Genomic DNA, 10,945 nt, shown 5'->3' on the forward strand with positions numbered 1-10,945 from the left:
CAAGGTCAGTGCACTTTTTGGCCAGGTAATGAGCTTCAGCAGTCCTTTTGGTCAAATGTGACATGATGCACGTGAGTCAATAGGAAAGAAGGGGGAATGATTATTTTTTCTTAACATACAATGAGGATAAATAGATCTGTGAAGATGTCAGATACAGCAGCAGCTCCAAAGCAAGTCAGTTGTTAAATAGTTTGAAGGAAGAAAAAGAAAGAAATAGAAAACAGCATTATCCTGCACTATAAGCTATAGTACTCTCATGTTCCAGTTTCCCTCCCGTTCCTCATCTCAAAAGGATGAGGTAGACAGGGTATGATGGAGGATGGCAAGTCTGATGAGTCACGTAAGGCAGCTCTGGTTAAAGAACAAACAGAACAGGATTTTTCAGTGGGATAGAGAGATTTCTAAGATAAAAATAAGGAACGGATATGGTAGAAGCATCCTAAATAAGGAATCTGTAAAAACAGGAGTGGCTCAGGGCGTTCCTGAGGAGAAAATTGCTGGAGATTGGATAGGTTCAAATCAGGTGCCCAAAGGGGCATTTGAGGTGTCCTTGGGGATCCCACCTGGCTTTCACTCCAAAGACACTCATTTGGCAGCCCCATGAGGATGTCTCAAGTATTCTAGGTCACCTCAAATAGCCTTAAAATCTGTGCTCAGGCAACAGCAAAGAAGACACTTTATGTAGTCACAGGAGATGAGCTGCCATTTCTGAGGTTAAGCCACATATCACAAAGCCGATACACATACACACACATACATATATAGATACACCTCAGCCAGCCCCAAATGAGTCACACCAATACCACCACTGTGGTAGGGCAGGGACCACAAAGACACAGCTTCACTCTTCCAGGGACTAAGCTAGCTTATGCATTTCTTTACAGTACTGCACCTCACAACATAAAGCTAAAATATTATTACTACTAAAGACAAAGATTCTGGTGTTTGTCTCAAGGGAAACCTCATTCGAGGGTGGCATGGTTGCAGAAGTGACTATATGTATGTGGAATTAAGATATTAGAAAAGAGAGAGCCCAGTCATAGTCTGAGTTTTTACAGCTAGCTGGTAGGTAAAACTTCTCCCATGCTCTTAATACTAGTACATTCTGCATGGAAATCAAAGATACAGAAGCCACAGAACTTTAAAATGTCAATATTACAGAGATAAAAACTGTTTTAAAATAAGTACTTTTCGTAGTCAGTAAATCAAAGTAGCACAGTATATCACATTTACTGTAATTCTGAAGAAAACTGTGGTTACAAAAGTCTAGTATTAGTGACAGCAATCTTTCCTTTTTCTCCCTTCTACAGTATTCTCACCAACCAAGAATTTTACATCCTGACTCTATTCAAGAAGTTGCAGCAAACACAGATGTTTCTGAAATGTGGGAGAATGATTTGCGTCCTATCCTGGTAGAACGATACCCAGGATCACCAGGAAATTACGATGTACGACAGGTAAGACAACATTTCCTGAAAACCTCTAGGAACCTCTATTATTTGTATTCTGGTGGCGCCTTTAGTGACCACTAACGGGACAGACACATTCCTTACAGTCGGTGGTATGAACTCTATCATTGTTCAAGTCTAGACTGCATAAAGCCTGCGTGGCACAGTTTGAGCTCTAGCTGACATTATTTTCCAGGGCTGCATAGCACAAAGAGAAAAAAAAATATTTGTTTTTAAATTTATGTTCTAAATTTAAAAAGCTTACCTCAGGTTTGGTATGCAAAGTACAATACAATTGTTCTTTTCCTCACGTGAGCAGGTTTTTGGTCACTGGGACCATACATGGGGATGAAATAAATAACCCACCTCCCTTTTTCTGGAGAGGTCCTGTTGTTTTACACTCCCCTGTAGTGTTACTTCAGGTTGGTGCAGCAGCACAAAAAGGGGTCAACGTGAAGGAGTGCAGCACTGGTCCAAGCAGCACGCTAGCTCTGCAGGCCCGAGCACAGCTGTGTGTTAAAGCTGGGCTGACATATCCAGGCCCCACCTGGCCCCAAGCCAGCCAAACCCCCAGCAGCACCTTGTATTTGAGCCACGAGGAGTTACCACATGACTGGGTTGTGGCTCTGTCAGCAGCTCAGCTCTGCGCTCACGGCGTGGGCATCTTCAGGACAGTGTGCCATGCTGGCTCGGGACTACGTTAACCAAGGAGGAGACGAGATCAGTGGTGCAGCTGAGTTTACCAGAAGATATTTGCAATATCTCACTAGCCTTCATCTACTCTTTAGGCAGTCACTCATAGCAACAAGGTAGCCCTAACTACATCAAGTAAATTTCCCACTCTGCAACTGGCAGACTGGAAAATCACAGCTTTGTGTGTGTGTGCCTGCATGTCTCTATAGATTTCGTGTTGTGGTTTCTGTAGTGATATCGTGGAAGGCAGCCAAATGCGAGGAGAAAAAGTAAAAAAAACAAAACAACCCAACAAAACCCCCAGAGCTGTGCCTAGGCTAGAAAACCACAAACCCTGTTCAAAATAGGTAACAAGGTAACAGCATGGATTAAAGTAGATGCCCCCCCCGGCCCCCGCAAAGGAAAAAAAAAATGAAAAAAAAAAAAGTCCTCCATTGCCAAAGCACAATGGAGTTTGAAACAGATGACATTTCTTTGTTACAACACAGAACAAGCATCAGGCTCCTTGAAGGCAGAAAGCTGGTGCCAGTCATGGATAATACACACTGGAAACTCCATCCAGGCTCATATATTCCCCTTAATCTATAACAGCCGTCCTTTGCGCTGCCTACAGATAGGGGATAGACCACACAATGCTATAAAAGCTTTCAGGCACATACAATGCCATAAATGCCATACAACGCCATAAAAGCTTTCAGAGAGCAACCACAAACAAAATGGAAGTTTGTTTTAGCACTGAAATTCATGGCAATATTCCCACTGACTTCACTAAGAGCGGGACAAGTCTTCAAAGTCTATTTTCCTTTTTTTTTCCCTTAGAGGCTTTTCCTAATGTTTATTTAAAGAGAGAGGAATCTGCCTTGAAGCAGCACTCTAGGGACCCATAAAAATAAGTTGCTCAACAGAGATGGCCCTCTTAGAGTTAGCTAGAACTCTGTACTAAGTATAACTGGGGTTGGTAAAGGTACTCTCTTTAGGTAGGCAGATACCTATAATGAATGATCTCTTTTATAGATTCGCTGTCCTAATTTTCATCTTTACATGAGTACACTGCCAGGATTTCATTTAAAAAATATTATTCTGAAATGGCTAATTCTTTCTTTTACAGGAATCTGACTGTCTCTCATAGCCTTATAAATAACTTGTGTCATGTGAAAGGCAGGTTTCTCATAGAAGCTAAAAAAACCTTAAAAAAAACTCCAAAACACCCACACCAAACAAGCACAAACCCCAGCATTTTTTTTTTATACTGGTGTGGCATTTATATGTGGCAATTGTCAAAATAGCCACACCCAGTCCTCTGCAGCCATTTCTGACATTTAATTCCATGACACAAATGAATTTAGATGCAAAGAGCTAAACATTAAATCTGGCCTGGTTACACCTGAAAAAAAATACTGGCGTGAGAACTTCAGAGATCAAGATCTTAATATGTCATATTAATGGGCAATCATTCAAAGCACCTTCAGACTCCAAAAACAAGAGACAAAGGGGAGAAATAAAAAGCAAGTGAACCAGTCAAAGACTAAGGTAGCAAAGATGTTCATTATCTTATATAGTGATGTTACATTTTTTTCCCCTGTAAAATTTTACTTTTAAAAACACTATGAACTTACAGAAATAAGCTTAAGTGCCAATTAATTAATTAGTGTCAATTAATTAATTAATTAGCTAATGGCAGGTTGTCCTCCGCATCTTTCTGAAGCAAGCAATATTAATTTTCTTTTCCTTTTTGTTTTTTTTTTTTTTAAATGCAGCATATCAAGCACCGTCTTCAAAGATTACAGGCTGGCTGGGAAATTGAGGAAGATGTATTTCAGAGGTACACACCATACGGATATCAAACATTTTCAAATATTATCAGCACTCTTGACCCCTCTGCAAAACGCCATCTAGTACTTGCTTGCCACTACGACTCAAAATTCTTTGGACAACAATGGCAGGAGAGAGTGTTCGTAGGAGCGACTGATTCAGCCGTGCCTTGTGCTATGATATTGGAGCTGGCACGTGCCCTGGATAACAAGCTTCAGTTAATCAAGGTAGTTTGCTTGGTTTTTTGCAACAGCAACAGGTCTCAGGACACTTCCATGTTCTCTCCCATAGCCTGTGAGCCTGATTATCTGATTGCTCTGACTGTGGTAAAACTCCCCTTGACCTCAAGAACAGAACGAAGAACTGTATCTACTACTTTAGCGTACACTATCACTTGAAAAATTCTTATGCAGAGGGTGGCTAGCTAAAAAATCTCTAAAAGGCTACAAATTATCTAACAGACTACAAAAATAACTCCTTACACATGAATACTATGTATTTTATAGACTCAGCAAGACAGAGTCCTATTTGCTACCTGAAAGGCACGGAACCCTACTCAAACTCCTGTCATATCCAGTAACACGCAGGGTCATTGACAAAGTTTTGTTCCTTTCCGAGTCTTGCGGTGTTAAAATCTCGCAGATGTATTCTCTTTAGGGAGACAGATGAACTACTTGCAGTGCAGGGAAGTTACACTCACCTCCCTCCATCCCACAACGATTTCAAGCTTTTCTTGTTTTCCTTTATCAATTTGAATAGTTTATTTACGAATCAAGTGATGGCTGAGTAGAGGGAAACAGTCAAGTGACAGGATAAAATTGTCAGCCTGTGTTACCTATGCTGTGAACATCCGCTTCAAAGCGTGGCCATTGCCAGGCACAAACCCTCGGGCTTTTTTGGTAATTCTACAATTTTTTTTTTGTAATTCTACAAGCTTGTAGATTCATGACTGCCATCTACTGGCTCAGGACTTACTATTTACAGAAGAATATTTCTCACACTAACAGAGCTTGCACAGGCAAAGGTCTCTCAAATGCTTTACAAAATGTCAGGAATACACTCAGCTCAGGTATTAAGATTGCCTGTTAGCAGCTGTTTCCAAAAACTGATTTAGTGCCTTCTGACATAGAATATTCAAGAATTAGAAGATTAAGAATATGCTAATGTTTTTAATCACAAAACAAAGTACTCCTGCTTTCTAGAAGCTTTATTTAAAATAAATTTGCCTGATGGTTATTTATGGAACAATCTGCACACCAACTTAAAGACTGGGGTTTTTTGCAAGTAATGCATCATTTTTTGATTAAATTGTTTTATCATGTAAGATGACAGCATTTGACAAAAAGGCAATCTCGTTTCTTTGCACAGGCTTCCAGTTGTACAGTCTGTTAACAGAATATACTTTGGGATCCATCTGCTTAATCTATTAGCTATGACCTTTTTGCTCTGCTCATAGTAGCGTAACAGACTTTGTTATGTTTTCAGCCAAATCTATTTATACTTTGACTTGAATCTGTGATTTTTATCTTGGTGTTTCTATGGTTATATAGAGCAAGTTTAAAATTAATGGGCAAAGACATCTCTCTAATGATATTTAGACCTGGGAACATGCTAAACAACAACAACAATAATACTAATACAGATACTACTTTCTAAAGTTAAAATGGCATTAATATAGTTAATACAAAGTGACTATTATAAAAAAAGCTCTGTCCTGTGCAAAGGACAAAGGGCAGCAAAGCATTGCCATTCCAGAAATCCATATCTCACTGTGAGCATAATCAATATCATCTTGCCTGCCTGAACGACATTTTATAGAATTTTCCCACTACTGTTTATACTGGATCAGCTCCAGCTAGTTGGGAGTTGTAGCCCATACAGGACGTGGCTGTTGCCAGTGACCCCACCTTTTTAACCACATCGTGCAATTTCACTTGAAGTAGTGTTAATTAGTAGGGGGGTTAAAGTATTTATAGCAACTCCTAAAACTACAGTTCCCCAAAGTGTCCATGTAGCAGAACCGAACTGGGTTTAGCCATGTTGTAGATTATTAGAAAATACTGCCAGCGCAAACACAGCTTCAGTTAGTAAACAAGAGAGAAAGAGAGGCAGCCTCTACGCAGGGAAGAAACTTCACATGGATTTCTCCTTTTTGACCTTAAATAGACTAATTGTATATTTTCTCCATTTTTACTGATGTGATATTTTTCGTTGTTGAAAGGGAAGGGCATATCTTCTCCACTCTCCGTGCTTCGGTTTCACAGTTAAGTTGCCTCAGTGGTTATGAGTCCCCCTGAAAGAAACGAAATGGGGTCATTCTTCTCACGACTGACCGCTCTTTGTCCCTCCGAGAACCATGAACTTTACAAATACGTAATTCACCTCCACTGATTCACAGCTGTAGCAAAATATACTACTCCTTTGTGGTGTTATCAAGTAATAATATGAGCTCTCACATCAGGCGTTGTTGCTGACACGTTTCCTCATCATTCGAGATGCTGTTTCTGCTACCCGGTTTTGCAGACCTGTCTCAACATATTCGTCTCACTTCTGCTAAAGTCAGAAATCAAACTTTAAACTGGAACCAAAATGAAACCAGACTAAAGAACGTGTCACTGTGCTAGATAAATAATAATGACTGATCGCTATCCCTATTATGCTGTAATGTGTGGATTAACAGCCATGGGAAGGTTTGCACAGGGTACCTTGAAAATATACCCCAGCTAATGCAGTATTTGTCCTTTATTTAATGCCCTGGCCAGAATCAGTTATGTTACTTTGAACTTCCTCCAGCAGACCAGCTCAACATCAAGACCAGACCTTTCACTTCAGCTCATTTTTTTTGACGGTGAAGAAGCCTTTGTCCGGTGGTCCCCTTCCGATTCCCTCTACGGATCTCAACACTTAGCTCAGAAAATGGTATCTACTCCGCATCCACCTGGGTCAACAACCACAAATCAGCTGCAGGGCATAGTAAGTGGTTCTCACCTCCCTAACGAACAAAAGCAAATACTGACTTTTAAATATTTAATTAGTATGTAACTGGCCAAATTGCCAAGATACCATGAACCCCATCAAAGCTAAAGAAGCAGGCTTGGGGAAATTCTATTAGCTCTAATAAAATAGAGAGTTGGCAAGAGCTTTTCAAGTAAACCTGCTTAAGACCCTCACCATGCAAGGAGGAGGAGTCCCAGCAAAATCAAAGTACACAATTTTGGAATATAAACTAGGATACCCACCTTCTTCAGGAGAGGTAATTCAGAGTGATTAGGGAAGAGCACATAGTGTTGGTCTATGAACAAATCTCACCTAGCTCAGCTCTAAGCTAGAGTAAGCCGTTTCCCTCTGTTTCCTACCACCATTCTGGTTGTCTGCCCCCTTCTCCCTACTGCCTTCTAGTTTCCCTCCTTGCTGCTGAGACAGTTTCCTTCTGTCACCATATCTTGTGACTCATAAAATGTCTTTTCCTTGACAGACTTTGTTGTTCTCTGGGGAGGAAGCAATTTCCTCTTCTTTCTCCCCATCTACCGTGGTTTTTCTTTTAAAGGGATATAACACACAAACTGCAAACAAAGTTATGCGGCCTGAGAGACAGAGAAGCGGCTCGCTCTTCTCTTCCTTGGAAGGGCAGCAAAACACATCAGATTGGAATTGTGTCCTGCTAATGACTTCTTTTCAGGCACCACAGTAGAAAAGCCAGATCTTTGGCCAGAGCTCTCAAAGCCCTAGTCATGGCACAGGAACCAAGAGGTTTCATTGCTGCTGCTGCTGTTGATGGCGGTGTAGTGATGTAAAGAATTCTGCATTAAATATTGTTTCTTCTGTAGGACCTGTTTGTACTACTGGATTTAATCGGTGCACCAAACCCGGTCTTTCCCAACTATTTTCCAAAAACTGTTCGATGGTTTCAGAGGCTTCAAGCAATTGGTAAGGAGAGGGGCATGGGCTTTTGATGAATTTGAAAATTCAGTGTGCAGTTTCTGAACATATTAAGTCCTGCAAATTAGATTTTTAGATTATTTTTATGTTTTACAGATACAATGTTTACGAATGCAAATGTTAAGTGTGGTGCATCTTAAGCCTATACAAAGATTTTAGTATTTAATTAATAAAATAACAGGAAGATTCCCAGAACACTTGAAAGCCACGAAACAGATTGAGTTCGATTCCCATTTGGTCCCCATGTGTTGCCTGATCTAGTCGACAGGTGGCGTCCCTGGCGACAGGGAGGCTGGTTTAAAATGATCTCTAAGGTCCCTTCCAGCCTAGGCCATTCTATGATTCTATGACTCTGTTACTGATTGTCACTCTGCGAGTCTTGGGAACTGCTTCACTGCTGCGTTTCAGTCCTCCCTTCTGTAAAATGATAGTAATAGCACCAATCTTGAAGTCTTCTAAGTATTAAACAAACGTAAAAGTCTCCAACTCATTTTTCTTCTTTGATGAAAAAGCATCCATGCAAGAGGAAAAATAATTCAAATGTGCTAACATGCCTTGTATTCTCCAAAAGCTGTAATAATTGCTTTCTTTGTGAATTATAGAGCAAGAGCTACACAACATGAATCTGTTGAAGAATCACCTTATCGAAAGGCAGTATTTCCAGACTACTTTACATCGAGGCTTGGTTGAAGATGACCATGTTCCATTTCTATTAAGAGGTACTAGCTCTTATATTTTCAAGTATAAGTTCAGTAACAAATGCATTATTTAATGAATAAGCAAGTGCACACGATCCTTTTTTTTTCAAGCTCATTTGCCCCAACTTAAGGCTTCCAAATCCAACTTCACGCAGGCCAAGAGTCACAGCTTTGAAAAACACACTGGAACAAAAGCAGCGATAAAACATGCCTGTCATCATTTTTCATGAGCATGGCTCCAATGGCTCAGAGATAATTTCTATCAGCAGCAGTGTCCTACAGAGATAAGCAACTCTGATTCAGTGGGCTGTCACTACGTACCACACTACCCAGCTAGTTACTATTTCTAGGAGCTCTGAAACACTCAAGGGTCACATCTTCAAAGGCTACAAAAATCTCTGAAGATCTCTTGTCAAAGCTACAGTAATGCTCACTATTACCTGTTTAACCAACTGCTGCAAAAACTCACTCAATTTAGACATCCTCGTTCCCTAAAGAGATTTCACAGCTCTCTGCTCAAGTGGTGGGAAGGTGCATACAGCAGCCAGCAGAAAAGCAAAGGACACAATATGCCCGAAATTCCTCCTGGAGTTAAGGCATATACCTGAAACAGGGATCCCCTACCTAAGCATTTCTCCTAGCAGACACCTGTGCCGTAGCCTCTGGCTCTGTGTTCACTCTTTTCCTTTGGGATGCAAGCAGAGAAAGGGAAAGCAGTTGTGCTACTGCTGCCACCAAGCTGCAAGCTAGTGATCAAATCACTTGTCCAAGTACAAGATGTGGATGTCCTTCTCAGTTTGAGCACTCAGCAGAGCATTTACCAAGCTAAGATGGGCCAAAGAAGGGTAGCAGATATATTAAACTCTTCTCAATGAAGCTTTCCACTGTACAGCAAGGGCTACAAGAGTCATATTGCTAGAAAAGGGTTGACCAAAAAGGAATGTAACACTAGTTCAGTGGAGAGGGTGTCTACCTAGGAAAGGAGGGAGATACCTTCATATCCGGCTCCTAATTTTATCATTGCTTATGCTCTGTTAACTACGAAGTAATGCAGAACAGGCACAACAGCAGCTACAGCTCTCCTGTTCTAAACCAGTGCTCTCCTCACTGAGCTATAGCTACTGTCTCCTATTTAACGGCTCCTCAACTCTGTGAATTTTTCATTTTTCACATCAAGGCAGGGCCCAGATCCAGTGAAATCAACACAACTACCATATGCAGGTCCAGGGATATAAAAAAAATCCTACATGGGAGAAGCTGATGGGGGAAAACTGACTACACCTTAAAACATTTTCTAATAACAGGATTAACACCTAGTGAACAATACAGATTCCTCGGTGTTATGCAGCTGAAAACTGAAAGAGGAAAAGCAGTAAAATAGGAAAGAGGCTGGAGAGAAACAGTGCTCCCCCCAAAAAGCAATCAGGAAGTAGAAGACTGATTTAACTCCTCTTTTACCTAAAAGATGCAATATGCATAGGTGGCTTGAGATAGATATATATAGATTTAGATATGTAGTGATACAGATCCTTTGAAGTGGGAGTTCTTTTATCTGAGGATAACGGTGTTTCTGTTTTACAGACTAAAAATACAGACATCATTTTACTATTTATGGAGAGGACTAAAAAATGCTTCAAAAAGTGCTCAATCATAACACTGTCACAAGAACGGTAATCAGTTTTCAGTTTGGGGAACTGCAGTGGTTTCTCTGCCCCTCTGTAGCTCTTAAACACAGTAAAGGATGTTAAAAAAAAAAAAAAAGGAAGTATCACGGTAAAACTACCAGCCATGGGTACCTTAAAAAATATAAAGAGAGAATGTAAAAGGAAGCTGCAGTGACACACATTGCTCTATAAAGTAAGGTAACTGAGTAGTTACCTGACTGTTGCTAAATGTAGGAATAGCAATTGGCTTAGCAGAACTTGTCCAATATTTCTTCTCCAAATTTCACTTTCCTCCTTACAGGGGTTCCAGTTCTACATCTGATTCCATCCCCTTTTCCTGCAGTATGGCATACCATGGAGGACACAGAAGAAAACCTTGACAAAACCACTATCGACAACCTCAGCAAAATCCTGCAAGTGTTTGTACTGGAATATCTAAACCTGTGATAGACAAAACAGCAACAAGTCGTACTCCCATTCTAAACACTGTTTACCCACCTTCACGTTTGCTCTTTAATTGCATTGGGGAGCACTAAAGCAGCACAAAATATAATGATAGCTCTTGCTAGACTGATAATTGATTAAGCTCTTCCTGGCCCACTGTTCCATGTAGTCAAATACAATAGTATTAAATGAGTGTCATCCTGGAAAGAACTGGATCTTTCCATGTCTTAGCCTCTGAATAAAAATA

General features: G+C 40.5%; 1 protein-coding gene across 1 annotated transcript; it reads left to right on the forward strand.

Moving 5' to 3' along the window:
* The first annotated feature begins 1,313 nt into the window (after nucleotides 1-1,313).
* Nucleotides 1,314-10,701, forward strand: QPCT (glutaminyl-peptide cyclotransferase). Its single transcript, XM_009865206.1, has 6 exons — nucleotides 1,314-1,457; nucleotides 3,899-4,180; nucleotides 6,750-6,926; nucleotides 7,781-7,880; nucleotides 8,495-8,611; nucleotides 10,556-10,701. Exons 1-6 carry the CDS (start codon nucleotides 1,383-1,385, stop codon nucleotides 10,699-10,701), a joined length of 897 nt encoding a protein of 298 aa, XP_009863508.1. The 5' UTR covers nucleotides 1,314-1,382.
* Nucleotides 10,702-10,945: the final 244 nt, after the last annotated feature.

Source organism: Apaloderma vittatum, unplaced genomic scaffold, assembly GCF_000703405.1.
Source record: "Apaloderma vittatum isolate BGI_N311 unplaced genomic scaffold, ASM70340v1 Scaffold44602, whole genome shotgun sequence".
Taxonomy (NCBI): Eukaryota; Metazoa; Chordata; class Aves; order Trogoniformes; family Trogonidae; genus Apaloderma; species Apaloderma vittatum.

Excerpts from the sequence above, each read along its gene's own strand:
- QPCT (XM_009865206.1), top strand. The coding sequence starts at position 1,383 with ATGTGGGAGAATGATTTGCGTCCTATCCTGGTAGAACGATACCCAGGA. Across the intron at positions 1,458-3,898 it reads GAAATTACGATGTACGACAG|CATATCAAGCACCGTCTTCA; the intron begins GTAAGACAACAT and ends TTTTAAATGCAG. Across the intron at positions 6,927-7,780 it reads CAAATCAGCTGCAGGGCATA|GACCTGTTTGTACTACTGGA; the intron begins GTAAGTGGTTCT and ends TTTCTTCTGTAG.